General features: G+C 44.3%; 1 protein-coding gene across 1 annotated transcript in view; it reads right to left on the bottom strand.

Moving 5' to 3' along the window:
• PLG (plasminogen) overlaps positions 1-23,484 on the bottom strand; it is a 44,088-nt gene that overhangs the window by 4,067 nt on the left and 16,537 nt on the right. Inside the window, exons 8-17 of the mRNA XM_029944733.1 lie at positions 22,600-22,762; positions 21,778-21,923; positions 17,796-17,955; positions 11,583-11,764; positions 9,758-9,906; positions 8,083-8,176; positions 5,898-6,018; positions 4,420-4,494; positions 3,584-3,724; positions 1,891-1,997 (exon numbers count right to left, since the gene is read on the bottom strand). Coding sequence (XP_029800593.1) covers positions 1,891-1,997; positions 3,584-3,724; positions 4,420-4,494; positions 5,898-6,018; positions 8,083-8,176; positions 9,758-9,906; positions 11,583-11,764; positions 17,796-17,955; positions 21,778-21,923; positions 22,600-22,762 — 1,338 coding nt within the window. The remainder of the gene's footprint in view (positions 1-1,890; positions 1,998-3,583; positions 3,725-4,419; positions 4,495-5,897; positions 6,019-8,082; positions 8,177-9,757; positions 9,907-11,582; positions 11,765-17,795; positions 17,956-21,777; positions 21,924-22,599; positions 22,763-23,484) is intronic.

A 23,484-nucleotide genomic window follows, 5' to 3' on the forward strand; every position in this document is an offset into this window, starting at 1 on the left:
AGGTGGTGATGGGGTTGATGTGGATGGTGGTGGTGGAGGTGGTGATGGGGTTGATGTGGATGGTGGTGGTGGAGGTGGTGATGGGGTTGATGTGGGTGATGGTGGTGGAGGTGGTGATGGGGTTGATGTGGATGGTGGTGATGATGGTGATGGCGGTGGGATTGATGTGCATGGTGGTGGTCATGTAATAGGCCCAGAAGCTGCTAAAATACCATCAGCAAAGCACCGAGGACTTCATATGCATTATCTTAATCCTCGCAGTGACCTTACAGTGTGGTACAGATGAGGAAACTAAACTCTTAGAGAGAGTAAGTAACTTTCTAATGTCACATGAAACATGGGCAGAGCCAGAACTCCCATCCATATTCATAGAAGTTTAAGTCCATGCTTTAATCAGCTAGGCATTGTAGAGGACTTCTGTTGGAGTTCTGGGTGCCTAGCGACCTTTCATCTTATATCCCTTGGTCCTGTGGAGGATCCACCCTTGGTACCTATTGGCCATGAGTGGGGTTCTCCGATGTAGGTGATACAGGTCTGCGCCAGTCAGTGATTGGTCCAGACTACTGCTGGCACCTGGGACCAGTGGCCTCCCTTATTCCTCACTGCAGAGGAGTCACAGCCACTAGGACATCTGTGCCACCACGGATAGGTGGGCGTCAGGGTTCTGATTCGGGTCCGCCTGCCCCCTCACCTGTCCATTATGCATGCGGTTCCCAAGGGGCCGCCCTGTGCCTTCTTGGAGCCTCAGGTCCCTCATTCCCAAAATGGGAACAAAAATATTGAACTCCTAGGGGTTTGTGGTGTTTAATTTTTTTGAAATGCAAAACAACGAAATCAACAATCCCGTCCAGAGGGATGCTTCATCTGTGAACTTCCCCTTTACTTCTCAGTGCTCACATCTCCAAAGTATGGAAATGGGGGAACGTGCAAAATTCAGGAGGTGAGGCTTCACAAATGCAGGAAAAGTGCAAAAAGAAGGAAGGCATATTTGAAGAGACTAAGACCAGCCATTTATAACTATTTTTCCAAAACCACAAAACCTTGCTTAAATGAAAGCTAATACAAAATACCATGTGAAACACAATTTGAAAACACAGGTTTTACAGGTGAGGGCACCCAGGCCGAGTGGTACAAAGAGGTAAGGTGACATGTCTGGTTTGCCCAAAGAGGGCAGAGTGGCAGAGTGGCATCTGCCCTCCGCAGCCCCTGGCTCCATTCTGGAGCCCTCACTAACACTGCTGAGAAGACGAGGCAGAGATCTAGGACATTCTTACAATGTTTGGAGGCCTGAGACTGATGAACATAATCACTACCGGGCATACTGCAAAGAGAAGATGGGGTCCCCAAGATGTAGCGTGGGTGCCAATATAGGATCCTGCATGAGCATTTCCTCTTTCACTCACACCCCCATCACCCAACACTGAGTACCATCCTAGGGCTGGGACCTCCCTTCCTTCCCCCCTGCTGTCAGTCTGTCCCACCACCAACAGCCTCTCCACGCCTACAAACAGGCATGTGGGGATTTGGGGAGATGGGCTTAACTATAACTTTTGCTGTGTGTCGCACCAAGTTAGGGAGCTGAGTTCGGCTAACTCCACCTGAAAAATAATCAAACACCTTTAATATTTAGGTCAACTCCAAAACCCTGCTTACCTGGGGATGTGATATTAACGTGGAATGTGCAGGCCAAGAGACTCAATCCCAAGAGGGACCACTCCGTCCCTCACCCATGTCTCTTGACGATGAATTATGGAGACTTAGGCAGGAACCAAGCCAAAGTCAGGAAAGGTGGACCTCAGGAAAAGTGGTAGGAGTTTGCCCAGATGGTCATGTTCTCCTGTAGGCTATGGGTCTAAACCAATTCCTTGTGTGAGTCAGGGAATCTCTCACCTTGGGTTTCTCCCCAGCCAGTGATGTAACATAATGTCCGGTCAGCAACCACATAATTTGCAGGGGGCAGACAAGCTGGGATCACTTTGGGGGTGATGACGGCAGGCCTGAAAGAAACATCAAACGTCACATTGGACGGCCCTGCTAGGTAAGATTCTTCTGCCACTCTTCTGTTGGTCACTCACAAGATGCCACCAACCCAAAGCCCCCAGAATACTCTGAGCTGGTCTTTCTTTGCTCCACTGACATAGTGCAATGCAGAGAATAACGTTTCCCCTCTGCTGGCCTGGTCCATCCTGGTCCATCCCATGCCCTCTGGAATCCACCAGATATGGTGCATGTGTTCTGTGTGCCTTGTTGCCTGGCCCAAATGTGCCCATTCTCAAAATAGCTGTCTAGCCAGCCTTCTCCATTGGTGCCTGTTTCCAAATATCACTAGCTTGAAGTAACAGAATCAGATTTATCATTTTGTCAGACTTATTAAAATTATATTTCAACAGGGTAAATAAAACCAAAGATAGGAAAGGGAGCCGGGGTGGCTCAGTCGGTTAAGCATCTACTTTGACTTGGGTCATGATCTCACGGTTCATGAGTTCAGGTGACCTTGAGACTGGCTTTGGGTAAAAACACGAGCCCTGCTTTGGGTGAGTCCTGCTTCTCCCCCACCCTCTCTCTGCCCTTCACTCACTTTCGCCCTCTCTCTCTCTCTCTCTCTCAAAACAAAACAAAAACAAAGATAGGAGGAAGAAGAATTTGCATTTGTGAATTGAGTTTCTATGTGTTTGTGTCTGTGTCTGTATTGTAGCTTTTTGGAAAAATGATTTATTTTGGGGGGATAGCACAAGCAGGGGAGAGGCAGAGAGAGGGAGACAGGGGATCTGAAGTGGGCTCTGCGCTGATAGCCCCATCGGGGGCTCAAACTCACAAACTGCAAGATCATGATCTGAGCCATAGTCAGATGCTCAACCGACTGCAACACCCAGGCGCCTCTATACCGTAGCTTTTTAAGTGCTTTGACACACATAATTTCACTTGGTTTCCCCCAAACATATTATTACCTTGAAAGAACTGTCAATCTAGAAGAACTGAATACTCCTCTGATTATGGATGGATATTAGCTGACAGGCCAAGGTTACGTGAGCGCTTCCGGAGAAGCCGCGCACTTATGTCTCAACTCACTCTTTTTCTACACAAGGAGACTGAATCCTGATGCCTCTTTTAAATTATTATTCTCCAGTTAGTTAACACACAGTGTCGTCTTGGCTTCAGGAGTAGAATCCAGTGATTCATCAGTTGCATGCGACACCAAGTGCTCCTCCCAGAAGCGCCCTACTTAATGTCAGTCACCCATTTTCCCTCCTCCCACCCCCCATCCACCTTCAGTTTGTTCTCCGTATTTAAGAGCCTCTTATTTCCTTTCCCCTATGATCATCTGTTAAGTTTCTCAAATTCCCCCATGAGTGAAATCAGGTGATACCGGTCTGATACCTGTTTTCAAGAGCAGAGCTAATGTGTGGCAGAATGGGACTGAACCCAGAATTTCTCTGTTCCCTGAAGCCTTTGTGTTTCTTATTTCCTAGACAGTGCCTCCCCCCACACACCACATATGCACAACTCTGTTAGGCTCACAAGACGAGGCATAAACCAATGTTATCACTGATTTTGGGGCAAAAACCAAGGGGGCTGTTCATACCTGCTTAGCTTCAGCAAGGCGATGTCGGCACGTGTCGGCTCCAAGAACAGCTTGGACACCTCTATATCCTGAACATCCGTTTCAAGATTTCTTTCTTGGTGCGCACCCAGGATGACCTTATACGCTGCAGGCCTTGAGGATCTAGGGAAGGTGGTGACATTCGGAGCAAAGTCATGTGCCAGCCCCTGTGTCGGGTGGCCTCTGAGTCACAAACATGGCATCTTCTCCCTACCTTGCTACCCGCAATCAGTGACCTCTAAGCGGCAAGGAACAAAGCTCACTGTTGACCTGAATCTGGCTAAGGAGAACACTAAGGAATGTTCTCAAGCTGTTTTTGGCCTGACCACAGAAGAAGAATGAAACCAATAGTGAAGTCAGTACAAGGACAGATACCCATGTCAGGAGAACCTGGGAGGACTGATGCCTGTCCCAGTGAGGAGGTCTCTTCTGCCATTGGCCCAGGCATGCATACCCACCCTCCCTAGAAACATTCCCCTTCTCTCTCATCCAGTGGTCCTGGAAATTCTGATTCAGACTCCACATCCACTCCTTGGTCCCTAGTGTCACTGCCATAGAAGGAAGGAAGGAAGGAAGGAAGGAAGGAAGGAAGGAAGGAAGGAAGGAAGGAAGGGAGGAAGGAAGGAAGGAAGGAAGGAAGGAAGGAAGGAAGGAAGGAAGGAAGGAAAGTAGGGAGAGAGGGAGGAAGGAGAAAAGGAGGGAGGGATGGAAGAAAGGAAGGGGCAGAGAGAGAAAGAAAAGAGGGAGGAAACCAGGAGACGAGAGGGGGAGGGAGGAAGAGAGTTTTTAAGACAAGTCTTCATGTCCCTCAGACATACCTCTCCAAGCAGTGGGCAGCTGTCAACACCCACTCTGGGGCTATTAAAGTACCTCCACAGAAGTGCTTTCCAAATCTAGAAGGAAAACTTCAAGAATTTTTAGTTCAAATCTGATGCTATCTTCTACAGAAAGCCCAAGAGAAGTATTCACTCAATTTTGACAAAGTTGCTGTTTGCAAAGGAAAAGGCTACCAGCCCATCAACAGGATGGCAAGAACTTTGAGTTGTGCTTCAGTAGTGCATGTTCCAGAAGGTCTCATCATCACCACTCTTTAGATGCAGGGGGAGGGAGGCTCAAGCACAGCCTGTCCACAGGAGAGCAAAGCCATGTGGCTGCAACAGGACATCCATGTCCATGGCTTGGACTTGTTGGCCCCAGATTCCAACAAAAGTGACCAGCCAAAGCTCACACTCTTGAGGCCTCTTTTGTTTCTTTATGTCAAGATCTATGCAAGACCTGAGCCATTCTTCAGGGAACCAAATGTGACCCCAAATAGCTGTGATTCATGGGAGTCTGCTCATTTTACCCCTTTGGTGCGAACCATTCCATCATAATGACAGGGACACAAATTGAAAGTTCCTGAGTCATCAGTTAGGAAATAGACCCCAGCACAGTTTGGGAAAGAAAGAACTTGAAATGTGTGAAAGGTGAAGGTTAGTACAGCAAAGAGTTAATAAATGATAAGGTGAAGAGAAGAAAAGCCAACTCAACAAAAGAATGAAATAGACTGAGTACACAACTCCCAAGGGTAGGGAAGGAAGGCAATTGAGAACAGCAACTGAACACAGAAATATTGCCCTGGTGTAGAAACGAGAAGAAGACAAAGCAACACAGAAAACAGACTAGCCTGTTTCACACATGGCCTTCTTACATGGCATCCAGGAAAATTGAACTTATTAAGAGCCCATGCCACTGAAACGGACACCAAACTTCCTGGGTTCCATAGGGACAGAACTGATCACTCTCAAATCATGGTGGTCCTCAACTACCTTACACTGGAGACGTGGGATGTGCTTGTGAACGGCAGAGCACTCTTTGATTAAATAAATAATTCACAAAAGTGTAAAAAAAGAAAAGAAGATCAGTCAAAGATTATAGATAACTTTGTCCATGCCTCCTTCAACATACTACACTTCTAAAAATGTCCCATCCCTTTTTTCTTACAAAGAGACAACAGACATCGATAAAAACCCTCCACACATCTCCAGTACTTTTCCAGAAATATTGGAACTTGGTGTAAATTGCTACATCTCAGAGTTCGACAAGGGATGCCCAGATCAAGGAAATTATTCCAATGCTGGCTATTTTCAAAGTGGAGAACCTAGAAAAATCTGATTTTGTTTATTTTCATAGTTTACCTTCCTCCTAAGAATATAGAGGCAGGTACTGATGACCTGAGCTGTGTGGATTTAGTGTGAAATTAGGTTTCTCAGGGCTTACATAGAAGAATGGAACTAATCATTTCTGGAAATGTTACCTTGTTCTAAGGCTGATTTGCCAGGGCCAAGAATGTGGGTTGGCCACACATCCACCTACAACCCTTCCCGGACATTTCTTCGGCTCCACCTGGGGCTTCCCACAGTCAAATGAACCGGAGGCTGTGACGAAAAGTGGAGAAGAGAGTCACATTTGATGACGTGAAATGAAAGGGAGCAACTGTGTCACACAACTCCGGAGAGATCAACGGGTCTTGGCCAAAGCAGGAAGATTTTGACATCTCAAAGCCCAAACTAAACAGCAAGGTCATGGCATCTTTGGGGATATTTTTTTCTCAATTTCAAAAGTGACATTAGACAACACAGAACCTTCTCCTTTCAGAAAAATGTAAGTGCTTTGGTATTGTTGGGGGGAGGGCATTAAATAGCATTAGGTTTTACAGTGAGAGTTTGCCCTGACACAAATGTTATTCTGACTTGATGTGATTTATCTATGTTCCTCCTCCTCCTCTTCCTCCTCCTCCTCTTGTTCTTCTTCCTCTTCAGCTCCTTCGCCATCCCCCCCTTTTCCTCTTTCTCCTCCTCCTCCTCCTTCTTCAATGCCATCTGAACCACATAAAGTTTACTGAAAGCCATAGCTGCCATACCCACTGAAGGTCACTCTGGGTATTTTTTTAATGTGAACCTCTATGTGTACATTTAGGTACCCTTGTGTGTGTGTGTGTGTGTGTGTGTGTCGTTGTATGTAACAAAAATAACTGTCCTAAACTTCTCACAGCCAGCCTCTGGACAGAGCTTCCAGAAGCTTCCCAAGACTAACCCAACGCCCTGGGGATGACTTACATCCACTTGCCCTTATTCTCTATTTCCCTCCTACCTTTCCCCCAGACAATAAGGGCAGTGCTCCAACCTTGGTACCACCACTAATGCCTGAAACAGCTCTAGCTTCTAGAAGGCTAGAGCATCTGGTGGTGGCCAAGGGCTGTACCTGCGAAGTAACCGTAATTCTCCTCCATAAGAATCGAGGAGCATCACCCCAGGCACAGCTGTGGAGCCCATGACAGGAGTGTCATGCTGATATGACAACTTAAAGGCAATCCTGCCAAGCAGAGGATCAGCAGTGACCAGCTGAAGCAGAGGCACTAACCCCATCCAGAGACTTTCAGATGCAAAAGACACCAAGAGAGCTTCTGCAGAACAAGGAAAATACCCACTCGAGAAAGAGTCCGCTACGCACTCACCCCAAATCCAGAGACCGAATACCAGCAGCTGAGTGGAAACTTGCCTATCACCCTGGCCGCTCCTTCCACCCCGCTGCTCTCCCCAGGAGGGGCCCGGGTGCAAAGCCCGGCAGAGCGGCTCCCATGCTCTTCACCTGTACCACCAACTCCCCCCACCACCCGCACACTTGTCTTCAGTGAGTCTGCAGCCGGAGTTCTCCCTCCCCAGCTCTAGTCCCCCCACATGGCAGATACAGTCACATGGGACCAAGCCATGCAAAGGAAGGGTCCAGACTGGTTTTCTGAACCAGCACAGTTTCTATGTGCAAGGACAGGTCTGCAGAAAATAACACAGGGTCCAAATCAAAGACGCTTACATTGCTCTCCAGACTTTGAATTTTTCATTCCAAACTTTCCCCCTTTCCCTGATCCAAGCTTCTGGCTCCCTGGAAAATCTCAGGGAAATGAGGAAAGAACCCAGACAAGATTCTCTAAGTTATGTGGCTAATGTGTGGATTATAAATAGTAATCTGAGGAGAAAGGAGATGTGGGGCTTAGTCAAAATCTACATTACTTCTCATTGAATTCTTAGGATGACAATGTACATGGTATGCTCAGCTGGGTCATGCTGTTTGTAGGTTTTTTCTTACTTCTCAGCCACTGAAAGAGAAAGTCAGCTGTCTGAGGACTGGATTTGAATTTGTTTTCCAGGCACCCCAAGCAGGACACAGAGAATTCAGTGAAACCATCCTGAGGCTGATCAGATCATCTCTAAGTTTGCTCTTTCGGAAGATTGTGCATTTACTTTATTTCAGGTGTGGGGGAAGGGGGCCTCCCTAACCAATGAGCCACCAAGAGGACAGAGTCAGGAGGCCCATGATAAAGAGAGGGCAGCCCTCCGGGCGCACCCAGCTCAAGGCCTTCCTTTTGCAAATCTGTTTATCAGGAAGATGATGCTGCATTCATCTGAGAAGTCATTTCCGTCCCAAAAAGGAAAGCAACTTACCACATAGAGGGACATCACAGTAGTCAAAGAGTTTCCTTGGACTCGTGGTGTAGCACCAAGGACCATTGACATCGCCATCAGGATTGCGGCAGTACTGAAAATAAAAGGCAGTGTATGGAGGGCCAGCACAGCGGGGCAGAGAAAGCATTCAGACATTTCACTGCTGTCCTTAGAAGCTATGAGGTGGGGTGTCTGAGGGGCTCTGACTTCAGATCATATCATGATCTCACAGCTCGAGAGTTCGAGTCCCGCATCAGGCTCTCTGCTGTCAGCACAGAGCCCACTTCGGATCCTCAGTCTCCCTCTGTCTCTGCCCTTCCTCCACTCAATCTCTCTGTCTCTCTCAAAATAAATATGCTTAAAATAAGATTAAAAGGGAGCACCTGGGTGGCTCAGTTGTTAAGCATCTGACTTCGGCTCAGGTTATGATCTCACAGTTGGTGAGTTCGAGCCCAGCATCAGGCTCTGTGCTGATGGCTCAGAGCCTGGAGCCTGCTTCCTCCTTTCTCTGTACTTCCCATGCTCATGCTCTGTCTCTTTCTGTTTCTCAATAATAAATAAACATTAAAAATTATTTTAAAAAGATTAAAGGTAGTGTTTCTAGTTTTTTGCGGTGGGGGGCAAAGTTTTTTTTAGGATAGTAGAAAACTGCTGACTCAGAGTTTGCCATTGGTCAAGTCCCCTGTGAGGGGCTCCCCTGGAAAGAGGGCGAAGGTAGAGGTACTATAGATGTTTTTAATGTTTATTTTCCTTTTGAGAGTGAGCATGAGCAGAGGAAGGGTGGAGAGAGGGGGACAGAGAATCCGAAGCGGGCTCTGTGCTGACAGCAGCCAGTCCAACGTGGGGCTCAAGCTCATGAATTGTGATATTATGACCTAAGCCAAAGTCAGATGCTCAGCTCCGGGTTTGTGGTCACCGAGTGTAAGGACCTCATTTTGTCTGTGACATTTCCTGCATGCTTTTAACATTGTGTTCTGTCGCCCCCCACCTGGGTGCCCTGGATGGAGGTGATAGAAAGGGGCGCCCCTCCAGCAGCCTGTGTCAGTGGGCCTCTGGGAGACCAAGCAGTAGCAAAAGCGGACCGTGGGACCCGACTGACCCCCCCTAGGTTCACTTCTGCAATGTCCTCCCCAGTGATGCCTGTCTGTTCTCATTCCAGAAACTTCCCAGCAACTGCACACATTCCACGGGTCAAGCCACAGGAAGACGATGTCTTTCTTTTCCTTTCCTGTGTAAACTCCCAACATAAACCATCCACAGAGTGTGTGAGACTGGGAGAAATCCTATTGCTTGGAGTCCTCATGGACCATCCACATTTGTTTATAAAAACATTTGACTAAAATGCCACAAAAGACATCCTTGACCACCAGAACATACAAGACAAACTCTGGAAAGTAGAAACAGCACACAATGTTAAAAGCATGCAGGAAATGTCACAGACAAAATGAAGTCCTTACACTCGGTGACCACAAACCCAGAGGTCTGCTTGCCCGTGGAAAGTGTAGGTGCCGTGTGCTGACCCCAGTCACCCCGGGCTCAGTCCCTGAGATCTCTCCTAGTCCTCTTGCGGCCCCCGAGGACCAGTCCAGGCTGACTTGCTGTGACCCTGGACCAATCCTGTTTGCAAAGACAGGTCAGTGGAAGGCAAAATGGAGTCCAAATCAAAGTGGCTTACGTTTTTCTCCAGACCTGCCTGTGGATTTGTCTTGGGCGTGAAAATACTGTGTCTGTGGGGCTCCTGGGCAGCCCACTCCTGGCAGGGGATGCCCGTAACGGTGGTCGCCTTCTTGCCCCGGTATCCTTTGCCATTCCCAAACATGCAGTCTGTAGGGAAAAGAAAATGGCGGTCATGTGTCCCGCGCAGTTCCGGGTGGTAAGGAGGATATGCAGCGTGCTCAGACTGTCTGAGGACAGATTCTGCGGTCACGTCCTCAGAGCCCTGGAATGCGGACAGTCTCCGTGAACGCTGCCTAATTTAAAATATTACTGGAAATGCTACTGCCTGGGAAATCATCACAAGCCAAGATGTTAGCATGGGAATCCGGGCCAGGACACAAGGTCAACTTCATGACACAGCGAGTGGTAAGACAGAGCCCGTGGAGGCTTTTCCAGAAGCAGGGAGTCCTGTGAGCCATCAGATGGCCCTTGAGCACCTCGCTCTCATCAAAGGGGGATAAAAAGAGTGCAGACTGGAAAGGACTTTATAAAAAATTCTATTTTTAAGAGACTCTTAAATACAGAGAACAACTGCGGGTTGATGGGGGTTGGGGGAGAGGGGAAAGCGGGTGATGGGCATGGAGGGGGGCGCTTGTTGGGAGGAGCACTGAGTGTTGTAGGGAAACCAATCTGACAATAAATTATATATATATTTTTAAAAATTCTATTTTGGCTGCAGCTGTGCTGTGAGTTCGCACCCTCTGCGGGGAAGGGGTTCAGAAAGCGATGACTTGGGGCCTCTTGCCCAGGCCCAGCCCCATCTCAAGCCTTGGGGAAAGGGCCTTCCACAAGACCCCTCAGAGAATATGATGCATACCCCATAGGGGACCCAGGGCACCAGCGTTCTGATGGCCATTTGGAAAATACAAAAAGTAGACGCTCGGCCAACTAGCCTCCCTGCCAAGTGTGGGGGGGGTGGTGTTGGTCAGCCTGGAACCCTGGCGTTTGCCAGGACGGGGGGCAGGGAGTTACCCTACGCACCAAAGGTGAGGCAGGCCTGTGAGAGTCATGGGGGGGGTCATCTCAAGTCTTATCTGGGAGGGCCGTGCAGATGGCCACAGAGCCTAGAGTGTCAGTGAGAGGGAGGAGAGAGAGATGCGTTCAGCCTGCTCAAGGGAACAGGGCGTGAGGTTCTCTAGCATTTCAGAGGAACAAGCCCATCTCAGCAAGGAGAGGGTCTCCCCTTCCAACCAAGTTATCTCTGGGTAGTTTGGTTACCTGAACGTGGCCAGCCGAGCCGTGGACTCCTGAGTCTCCATGCTGGGGCCGAGGGGAGATGAGCCCGGAAGCAGGTGCAGTAAGTGCTCCCAGGGCCGCGGAAGCACAGGGGAGTGTAATTACTTTCTACCTCCCGCCTCAGATGACAACCACACTCCTGTGTGGTCCAGGTACCCTGCAAGCCACAAATCTACCTTCCCGGGTTTGAGTCAGAAAACCTCACCCAACTGCCTTCCCAGCCCTCCTAACTCGGTACATTCAAAACCAAATTAGTCATTTCTACTTCTCCATGGAAGAGGCAGAGTGTTGGATGTTCTAGAAGATTCCATTCTGGCCAGTGCTACCCTGATAAACCCCTCAGTCTACTTGGGCTCAAATTGTATCCATCCCTCACCACCAATTAGTTCACAAGTCCTTAAAACACGGCCCACCCCTGTCACACGGGCAGCAGCTCTGGCTCCCAGCGGCCGACCTGCCAGCGCTCAGTGTCCTGGAGCAACAGGGCTGTGCCATCTCTGCTCCTCCCGGTGCCCAGGTGTGTGGACGTCAGGGCACAGACTTCTCACCTGACTCGGAAGGTTCCTCTGCACTCGGAACCTGGGGAACGGTCGGGGAATTGGCGGCACTATCTTCTCGGTCTGGACATTTTTTCAAGTTACAGAATTCCCAGCGGACACTCGGGTCAGTGGTGTAACACCAAGGGCTCTTGTCGCCATCCGGGTTCCTGCAGTAGTTCATCGTCAGGCCCCTGTGAAGTCCACAAGACAGGGCGTGAGAGGTGGAGAATCTTCTGGGGCTCTCCCGCGCCCTCAGACTTGTGTTATAACAGACGGATAGCACTTTGCAATAGTGCCATTACATATAGCTCAGGTGCCAATTATTATTACAGTTGTGATGAGCACCGATGCGGCTCAGTTTCTAAACAGCTGGGGACACTTAGAGCCAGCTTATAGAGTTCAGGGTCAGTCAGTCAAGCAGCTAGCTCTCAGTTTCCGCTCAGGTCATGATCTTGCAGTTTCATGAGTTCAAGCCCAGGGTTGGGTTCTGTGCTGGCAGTGCGGAGCCTGCTTGAGAGTCTCTCTCTCTTTCTCTCTCTCTCTCTCTCTCTCTCTCTCTCTCTCTCTCTCTCTCTCTCTCTTCCCCACCCCCATCTCTATCTCTCTTAAAATAAATAAAGTTAAAAAATTTTTAAACGTTACCTTATCATTTTTACTTCAATAATATAATAATTTAGGGGCACCTGGGTGGCTCTGTCGGTTGAGCGTCCGGCTTCCGCTCAGGTCATGATCTCATGGTTCGTGGGTTGGGACCCCCCCCGTCAGGCTCTGTGTTGACAGCTAGCTCAGAGCCTGGAGCCTGCTTCCAATTCTGTGTCTCCCTCTCTCTCTGACCCTCCCCTGCTTGCATTGTCTCTGTCTCTCAAAAATAAATAAAAAACATTAAAAAATATAATTTACATGCACTCCATATACAGAGAGATAATACACAAGTGTGTAAAAGTACCTGAATGTCTTTCTTTTCCTGGGAATGTTACATACATTTCCCCAGCGATAACCAATACTGATTGTAAAGCGGGCATTTCAGATTTTTCTTCTTATGCACATACAGATATATCTCTATCTCTATCTCCGTCTCATGAATACACAGGGCTGTGTAAGTAGGAGCTAAGCATTTCCCCCGGAAGTGACGCTGTGACCACACTCTCAGGCCAGCCCCCTCCATTTGCTGGTTCACAATGTTGCTGAAGTGCTCTGCACAGCATGAACTTAGTGTAAGTACCCTATCAGGCAGATCTAGTGGGTCGGGGCTTTGAAAGACTGAAGGAAAGCCAACCTGGAAGACTAGCTCCAGGCAGGCTGTGCTTTTAAAGGACGCCTTCTGAGAAAATGCAGGGGGGGGGCGGGGGGGGGCAACTGGGGACTCCCTCCCAGCAGCCATGTAGGATGGAGGGAGGCAGATGACGCTAAAGAAAAGGTGGAGGGAGAGGTGCACCGGCGGGGCTGAGGGCTTATGGGAGTGTCAGAAAGAGGCACAGCAGATGAGGAGCCTGGGAACAATGGGCAGTTCAGTCCCCCACCCTCCACCCCCCACTCCCACCAAAAACTGCCCCAGGCTCTGGGATTTCTCCCCTTTGCAATCCCTTTTACAGTTTTTTTAAAAATATTTTTAATGTTTATTTACTTTTGAGGGAGAGAGAGACAAGTGTGAGTGGAGGAGGGACAGAGGGAAAGGGAGATGCAGAATCTGAGGCAGGCTCCAGGCTCTGGGCTGTCAGCACAGAGCCCAACGTGGGGCTCGAACCCACGAACCATGAGATCATGACCTGAGCCGAAGCTGGACAGACACTTAGGCGACTGAGCCACCCAGACGCCCACTCTTTACAGGTTAGACCCATGACCTGCTGTCTGAGAAAATCTGAAACACATTACGAACTATGGGAATCCAGCACTATGACTTTGGACACCACCGGCAAGTGACTGTCTCAGGGCCTGGCCAACAATCTGAGGAAGCCCTTCAGTGGTCTCCAAGCAACTGGATGTGTCAAAAGTTCTACCTCTTGAAACGGGGTTCTGATCTTTTTTGTTGTTGTTGTTGTTGTTAGAATTGAGGTATATTTAATACAGAGCGAAATGCCTAGACCCTCAACGTGGTTTGATGAGTTTTGATGACCACATATACCTGTATAGCCCACACTCCTATCATGATGCAGGACATTCCCAGCCCGCCAGAATGCTCCCTGGGTCACCATTCAATCTCTCTCTGGTGCCCCTCCGGGGGGGAAATACTATTGATTTCTCTCACCATAAACTAGATTTGCTTCTTCCAGAACCTCATATAAACGAACTCCTGTGGTCTGGTTTCCTTCCTCAGTCTGATTTTTTGAGCTATTTGAGAGTATCAGTAGCTTGTTCCCTTTTATTATTGAATGGTATCCATTGTGTGAATATACCACCAAGTACAGATTCATTTTCTTATTGCTGGGCACTGAAGCAGTGTCCAGTCAGGGCTATTATGAATTAAGTTTCCCTGATACAAATATTCTGATAGATATCTTTGTGGACTCATGTTTTTATTTCCTCTAGGTAAAACCTGAGGGATAGAACTGCAGGTTGGTAGGATCGCTGCCTGTGGAACGTTATAGGAACCGTCAGACTAATTTCCGCATGAAATGATTGTACATTTCCCAGACCACGGGGTGGATAGAGCTGTTCTACAGCTTGGCCCACTTATTGTTGTCTGTCTTTCCTTTTGTCAATAACAGCCACTGCCATTGGTTACTGTGTTACAATTCTTCTTTCCTCAATGATTAAGATACTGAGAATTTTTTTAGAGGTACTTATGGCCATTGGTATATCTTTCCGTGAATGGCTAACAAAGTCATCTGTCCATTTTTGTTAGGTTGTTTGTTTCTGTATTAGTGAGTGGGAAGAATATTAATATATTCTGGAAATACACCATACATCAGATATATGAATTAAGACTACTTTTCTCTTAGTCTGTGACCTATTTTTTTTTTTAACAATGACATTTGGTGAGGTAGAGTTTTAGTTTTGTTAAAGTCCAAAGTGTACATTCTGTTTTCTTTATTCTGCCTTTTAGGTCCCATCTAAAAATTTTTGCCTTCCCTAAGGTTATGAAAATATTCTTTTATATTTTTGCCTGGGAGCTTTATATTTTAGCTTAGGTTTTAGCTTGCACCTTCAGGTCTGAGAGCTTTCTCAGGTAAGAAGAATCAAGGTTTTAGTTGTCCAGCTTTGTTTTCCCACCTGGATATTTGGTTGTTCCAGAATGATTTTGGAAAAGGTTTCCCTTCTATCCTGCTTTGCTTTGCTATCATACTGAAAGTCAGTGGGCCATGGATATGTGGGTCTGGTTCTGCACTGACCTCTTCTCTATTTGTATGCCTTTCTGCCACTGTGCCTTGATTATTGTACTTTTATAGTAAGTCCTTAAATTAGGGTGGGCATGTCTTCCAACTTTGTTCTTCTTCTATAGATTGTTTTGGTGATTCTAGCTCCTTTGCCATCAAATTTTGTCTCTTTTTCCAAAATAAAACAAAAAAACAAAAAATGCTGCAGGACTTTTTTCTTAAATGTAGGTCGAATCCAAAGACCAATTTGGTGAGAACTGATATTGACTCCTTTAATCCACAACATAGTATATCTATATTTAGATCTTTTAAAATTTTCTCAACATTTTGTAGTAAGCAATATATAGTTCTTGTACACACTTTGTTAAGTTTATCATTGAATATTTTGTCTTTGATGCCATTGTCAGTAATATTGTTTTAAAATCTTTCTTTTCCAATTGGTTATTTCTGGCATATAGAAATATAAGGGATTTTTGTATATTGACTTGTATATAGTTTTATATATTTTGACTTTGTAAAGTTTATTTATGTTTGTCCTTAGGACTTTGTATTACTAATCTAGTTTTCTGTGAATAAAGATGGATTTACTGATTCCTTTCTAATCTTTAGCCACTTTATTTCTTTTCCTTGTCCCCAATCTTATAGAGAAAGTATTAATCTTTCCCCATTAATATATTAGCTGGAGGCTTTTTGTAGATGGTCTTAATCAAATTGAGGACATTCCTTTCTTTTCCTAGTTTGCTAAGACTTTTTTTCAAAATCATGAATGAGTGTTAAATTTTGTCTAATTTTTGTTCTTTATCTATTGATAAAATATATGACTTATCACTTTTATTCTGTTAATGTGTTGGATTACTTTGATTGTTTGCAAATGTTAAACCAATCCTGCATTCAAATTACTAATTTTTTCTTAAGTCTTTTGTCTATGTTCACAACAGATCATGTTTGGTAATTTCTAGCAATATTCTTGTCTGCTTTTTGGGCCTCACAGATTGAGTGGATAAGTGTTCCCTCCTCCTCTATTTTCTGTAAGAGATAATAAAGGATCAGTATTATTTCTTCTTAAATATTTGATAAAATTTTAAAGTTCTGCTTATGATTACTTGAGCTCCTTAAACCTATAAGTTTATAATTTTCTTCATCTTTGGAAAAATTTCAGCCATCATTGCTTCAAGTATTTTTTTGTTTCAATATCTCTTTCCTCTCTTTCTGGGACTTGATTTACACATATGTTCAACCTTTTGATATTTTTCTAGAGATCCTTGAAGTTCTATTTATTTTATTTTGGTCTTGTTTTGGTTTTTTTATTTTGTGCCAAAGGATGTATAGTTTATACTGCATTTTTCTCAAGTTAATCTTTTCTTCTGTAAAGTCTAACCTGATGGTAAGGCCATCCATTGAATTTTTCATTTGATATATGTATATTTTTTATTTCTTGCATTTTCCAATTGGCTCTTTTATAGTTTTCCTTTATCTTTACAATATCTACTTTTCTCTTTTATATTCATATTTTCCTTTAAAATCTTAGACACAATTATAATATCTTTTAAAAATGTCTTTCTTTCATCTCTATCATTTCTGGGCCTGCTTATATTGATTGATTTTTCTCTTGGGTCCGGATCACATTTAATGATCTTTGCATGTCTGGTAATTTTTAAATTTATGCCAGACATTATTAGATGCCACATTACCAAGTGACTGAATTTTGTTGTTTTCCTCTAAAGAGAGTTGAGTTTACTTTTGGCAGGTAGTTTATTTACTTAGAAATCATTTTGATCCTTTTAGGATTATTTTAAGCTTTGCTGGGGTGTTTCTAGAATAGTCTTTATTTTAGGAATACACTAAGTCTATTCCTAAAGTGTGACTTTTCTACAGTCTTGACAAAATCTTCATGGTGTCCCATGAGGTCTCTCCTCTCTGGCTAGTCAGAATCTCAAACCTCTGGACACAAGTCTCCAAAGGCTGCGTGAGTTCTGTAATCTCTGTTTATCTCACCACTCCCTGCTGGTTGTTCTTTCTTCAGTACTCCTTCTTTGTCCTGCAAACTTTGTGGAGCCTTTCCCTGTGTGGGTGCACCTTTAGATTCAGCCAAAGATTTAAGGAGAACTGGGCATATTCCTTCAGCTCCTTCTCTCCATGGCTTTTCTCTCATTATGACCCAGCCCACAAAATTCCTGCTGCTTCAGTAATCCTAAAACTAATTTACTACTCATTAATTTCTTTCCCTTTCTAAAAGTTCTCAGTCCTGTGACACCTGTTGTCCATCATGTGAAAATAGTTTTCCCCTATGCTTTACAAGCATTTAAGACAGAAATGCTTGTCTTTATCCATCTACCTGTCCGTTTTGCTTACTGGCATCTGTATCCTTCCTGACTCTCCTCTGCTCTTCTGCTCTTGCCCTTCATGTCCTGGCAGCTCAAACCCCCACAGACCACTTATGGTCAGGACCTGTGTGTCAGTACACCTTAAGTGATATATATTACATTTTATATATACTTGAATATATATATTTGTGATCCAATGATAAACACAAAGTTCACTTCAGAGATTGCAGTTTGGAATGATAAAATTTCATAATTGAAAGATCTCATTGATCTTCAGCAAGTGTTGTAGAGCGATACTGTTTCTAAGTTTTTGGCTGTGTGTTCCTCCAAGCTTTCTACTGGTATGACTGCAACGCCTCTACACATATTCTTTTTCTTTCACAAAACTGCTCAGGAAAGATAGCCAGTTTATAACGTCTCTACTTTCAGAGCTTTTGCTCAAAGGCAAGGTGCCTAAGACATTTTGCCTCACATGCTGGAGCCAAAAAAAAATTTGGTTCTAAGAAGTTAGCTTAAAGCATGGACCTTCTAACAGAGATTTAAGTTGACTATTGGTCCTTTTGTGGTTAAAATTAAAGACATACGCTTCTGGGTAGTGTTCTGGGGTCTTCGAATGTCGATGCGGTACCATAGATGACCAAGACTGACACTTCTTTCCCGTGATTGTGGTAGATGACGTGCCTCGGTAACTCTGTCCATTGCCCTGGTAACACTCCTGGACCACAGGAGTCTGTTCAGGTGGTACTGAAACCGAAGTCGAAGAAATCAACTAAGTAATGACTAGAACAGAGATATGAGAAGCAATTTATGACAGAAACAGAACAGTAATCTCTTGAAGTTAACTCTGCTTTTTTTCCCACATTGGCAGTCAGATGGTCTTGCAAAGAAAACAATAGCTCCATCATGCTCTAGAAGTTTAACCACCTAACTTTTCCTGTAAATACTGAATTTAAAATTCAGGAAAAAAACAAATGGTTCAGAGTACTTATCACTGGGCATTATACTCATGTACAAGTTCCTTGTCCTGGATGTGTCCACTGGGTGCTCATGAGAATCTTGGGTAAGAACCCAGAAGCACATTCAGTAGTGTAAGCTACACTTAGGGACTGGCTACCAGTGGGAGCAGAAATGAAATCCTAGTGTGTGTTTCTCCAGGATTTTTGCTTATACAAAGTCAAAGCCTTAAGCTGCTGGGAGATGGGGCAAGAAATCGATCCGCATCTAAGAGCACAGGCAAAATGTCCATTACTTTGGGACATGGAGGGAGGGAGAGAGGCAAAAATCTATTCCCCAGGAAAAGGGGAAGGGAATTCTCTGGTGCCCAGGATCCTTCACTGACAGAGAGCAGAAGTCTGGTACTCTTCCAGTTAAGATCCACTACAGATACTAGGTGGCATTTAGTTCCATGGAAAGAAGGAGCAAGAACATTAAGAAAACACTACCTTCCAAGCCAAGTGCACAGAGTCCATCTAAAACTGAGGGTAGATCAGGAAGGTAAAGAATGTCTACCTCCACCAAAAGCTTAGCGTTGAGTAACAAGAAATAGCAGTCTATCACTAAAGTCAGGTTTAGAGCAAGACCCCTCTGTGGTGCAAGCATGCAGTGACTACTAATCGAGACTGGATTAGGAATCCTATGAGAAGTCTTGAGCACCCCCAAACTGTACTGTAAGGTATGTGAAGGAATGTGAAGGGGACATGAGGAATGTGAGACCTGCTTAAAGTAAAAGCAGTAATGACAACTCAAACGCTATTCGTCTTCTGCTTAGATTAGCTCAATTACCCACACAAGATGCTTACAGAAGGAGGTGTAAGAAATATTTACCGCAATTGCTACTGTTCTTCTACACATAATGTCCAACATTTGATAAAAAAAAATCACAAGGCACACCAAAAAATCCAGTAATAAAGAAATTAATAGAGCCAGACTCAGAAATGACTAGAGCGAACTATTAGAGATTGTGAGGTAGCTATGATTAATATGCTAAAGCACCTTCTAGCAAAGGTGAATAACATACATGAATAAGTGAAGAATTTCAGCAGAGATAGAAAGGATAAAATGCAAATGATAGAAATAAAACACATGATATCAGAGATGAAGAATTCCTTTAATGGACTGATCAGCAGACTAGACACAATTGAAAAAAGAATCAGATAACTTGAAGATAGGTTAATAGAAATTATCTAAACTGGAGCTCCTGGGTGACTCAGACAGTTAAGTGTCTGACTTTGGCTCAGATCATGATCTCATGGTTCATGAGTTTGAGCCTTGCATCAGGCTCACTGTTGTCAGCATAGAGCCCACATCAGATCCTCTGTACCCCCTCTTTCTGTGTCCCTCCTCCACTCATTCTTTCTCAAATAAATAAATTAAAACTTAAAAAAAAAAGAAATAATCTAAACTGCCACACAAAGAGAGAAAAATGTGGGGGAAAAGGAAGAACAAACATATCAGAGGTATGAGGTAATATGAAATGGTAATTAGAGTCTAAAAAAGGAAAACAGAAAAAGAGAGAACAGGAAAACAATATTTTCATAATAACAGCTGAGAATTTTATAAGAGTAATGAAAATCGACAATCCACAAACACAGGAAGCTCAGAGAAGAACCTTGGGCAGGATAAATATAAAATATAAATAAATGAACAACACATGTGGACATACCATAATCAAACTGCTGAGAACCAAAGATGAAACAAAATCTTGAAGGCAGTCAGAGAAAAAGAAATATGAAATACTTAGAAACAAAGATAACATTTCTGGTCAGAAGCTATTCAAAACAAAACATAAAGCAAGTGGTAAAAGAAAAAAAAATTCAGCCTAGAATTCTACACCCAACAAAATTACTTTTTCAACTGAAGGCAAAATGAAAGCTGAAAGACTTCATTAGCAGCAGATCAGTACTACAAAAAATATTAAAGGTTAAGATTTTTTTTACAGAAGAAATATGATACTGTACAGAAATTTGAATCTTCAAGAAGAAATGAAGAACATCAGAAATGGGATAGATACATACAGACAGACAGAAAGACACACATACATAATCACTTTAATTTTTACTCACTTTAAAATGTGACTATTCAGGCAAAAATAGTATCAATATATTCTGAGATTTATAACATAGTAGAAATAAGCCCACTGAGAACGGTAGCACAACACTTTGGAGGGAGGAAATGGAAATACAATGTTCTAAGGTTCTTGCATTTCAAATTAAGGAAAGAGGAGCGCCTGGATGGCTCAGTCGACTTTGGCTCAGGTCATGATCTCACGGTTCGAGGGTTTGAGCCCCGCATTGGGCTCTGTGCTGACAGTTAGCTCAGAACCTGGAGCCTGCTTCAGATTCTGTGTCTCCCTCTCTGTGTGACCCCCCCTCCCTGCTCACGCTGTCTCTCTCTGTCTCTCAAAAATAAAAATAAAAAAATAAAAAACAAATTAAGGAAAATAATATCATTTGAAAGTGGAATGTGGTAAGTTAAATATGAATGCTGTAAATATTGGGAAAAAAGTAAAAACATTAAAATTAGTTTAATAAGCAAATCATGGTGATAAAAGAGAATCAAAAAATACTGAGTGAACACAAAGACAAAGAAAGATTGAAAAAGGAGGAATAAAATTCAAACAGCACAAGTAGAAACAATGTTTAAGTCCAACCATATTAACAGTTTTATTAGGGGCACCTGGGTGGCTCGTCAGTTAAGTGTCTGACTTCAGCTCAGGTCAAGATTTCATAGGTTGTGAGTCTGAGCCCTGCATCAGGCTCTGTGCTGACAGCGCAGGGCCTAGAGCCTGCTTCAGATTCTGTGTCTCCTCTCGCTGCCCCTCCCCTGCTCACTCTGTCTCTCCCTGTGTGTGTCTCTGTCTCTGTCTCTCTCTCAAAAACAAATAAAATAATTTTAAAAATTAAAAGTGAATAAAATTAAATGGTTACATTAAATGCAAATGCTAAACATCTCCATTAAAAGGCTAGAGAAAAGAGATATCATACAAACACCAGTGAAAATGGAGCAGTAAGGTCTATATTCCTACAAGTAAAAGCAGACCAAAGGAGGCAGTCTTTCCAAAGATAAGGGGAGATTTTATATAATAATGAATGGGTCCTTCCTTCAAGAACACATAATAATCCTAAATGTATATGTGTCTAACAAACAGTTCCAGAATAGATAAACACAAGACCAAGAAGATATGGATGAATCCATAGCTAAAGTTGGAGACCTCACGATTCATCTCTCAGAAATCTATAGAACAGAAATTTTTAAAAAACAGGAAGGATTCAGAAGAGTGAAACAACACTACCCCACTTGTCCTAATTGCCTTTGTAGAACACTCTACCCAACAACAGCAGAGCTACACACCCTTCAAGAGGCACAGGGCACATTCGCCAAGATGACCATATTCTTGACCTTAAAACAAGCCTCAACAAATTTAAAATAGTTGAAGTCATAGCACATGTTCTCTGAGCAGAGCAGAATGAAACTATAAATAAAGCGACTGTGTCTTGTGGCACCATTGAAGTGGAAAAATCCAGAATGCGCTGGGACCCTCGGGAGGCTCTCCTTCCCCTTCCTTACCTGGAGTATCCAGTTGTTCTGAGGACGCTGGAGAGGACTCACAGGACGGGATCGTGCAGTGCTCCCACCTCACTTCGCTGTCGGTTGTGTAGCACCACGGAGATGTTTCTCCATCAGGGTTGCGACAGTAGTTTTCTTCCAAATTTCTGAAAAAGAAGTGATTGGGAGTCTGGCTTTCCAAACAGGCTCAAATAATAATGGCACACACACACTTGTTAACGGTGATATTGGGGAGGTATCCAGCTAATTCTCCAGAATGACACAATCCAAATAACAGGTGGAAACTTAGGCCCAGAAGGATTCCACAGGATCCACAGAATTAGGGCACTGATGCTTCTCGCTGGCAAATGAGGGGAATATGTGGATAGGCAAGCAAAACAGGTCTTATGCTGTGTGCTAGGCGCTAAGCTCCATGTGGAAAAACACAATGGGAATTTCCCCAGTTTCTGCCTCAAGAAGGATCCATCACAGCTATAGAATTTAAGTGTTCTCAAACCTTACTGTGTATTTAGTGGAGAGTTTGCAAAATATATGTTGGGACCCACTCCCGAGTTTCTGATTTAGCGGATCTGGACAGGGGTCAAGAATCTGCATCTCTAACAAATTCTGGTGACGCCAGTCCTGCTGGTTGGGGAACTACACTTGAAGAACGAGTGTTAATGGAAAGGCAGTGTGAAATTTCACTTCTCTTGCATGGGACTTGGCCAGTTTACATTCCAGAATACTTTATTGTAGGTTCCTCTAGTACCAAAGCCAAGGCCAGGTCAGTGGGATTTCACATACCCCTCAGCAGCCAGAGATTGAGACCAGAGGTGGACTTACTTGCAAGGGAAGTTTTCAGGGGTCCTGTTGTGCTTGTGAGGGGTCTGTTCGCTCCAGCGCTGACAAGTATGTCCAGACACAGTGACAGACACCTGCCCTCGGTAGTTTTCACCTTTGCCTTTCAGGCACTGATACGTTGGGCCAGAAGCTGGTGGTGGTGTTGCTGGAATGGGGGTAATAAGTTACAATGAATATGTTTAAAATAAAGGATACACAGATGGATATTATAGGAGGGATGGGGTCAGGGAGCGTCAGCCTGTCTTCTGCTCATCCTTTCTTAGAATCTGGCACTTGCAAGTTGTCATGTTTGAAAGTAGTTGACTTGGTAGAGTCTATGAGATCATCTAATGAGGAACTCTCCCCAAGACAAGATCCTTGGAGTGGATACTTTTTTCTGTATTTTCTCTGCTCAGTTCACATTCATGGTAAGAGTCACATACACCAATGATACAACTTCCTTTGTGATGAATAAATTATTCACTGAGTAAACATAACCGGAGAACACCCAACATTCCATAAAGCCAAACAACAAGGAGCCATTGAAAGAAGGCAAAAATTATGTCCAAGGAAAAGCATATGCATCCAGAAATCAAGAAATTCATGAGAGGAAAAAAGATGACAAAAAGAGAAATTGATATTCATAAAGCAGAGTACCTGATAACCTTCAGAATCCTAAAGCATGATTGTCAGATCAAAGAACAGGAAGCCACCATCAAGGTCTCCTGCATCTGTTTTAACTTTTGATGGCTGTCCTTGTCCAAATGCTCAGTCCTTCGTTACAGATTCTCACAGCAGGAAAATATTGCAAAATTGTTTCTTCCAAGTCATTCCTGCCAAATCTTCCCCTGAACACTATCTTTTTGCTGCTGTCTCACAAGTTTGGCT

Source organism: Suricata suricatta, chromosome 7, assembly GCF_006229205.1.
Source record: "Suricata suricatta isolate VVHF042 chromosome 7, meerkat_22Aug2017_6uvM2_HiC, whole genome shotgun sequence".
Classification (NCBI taxonomy): Eukaryota; Metazoa; Chordata; class Mammalia; order Carnivora; family Herpestidae; genus Suricata; species Suricata suricatta.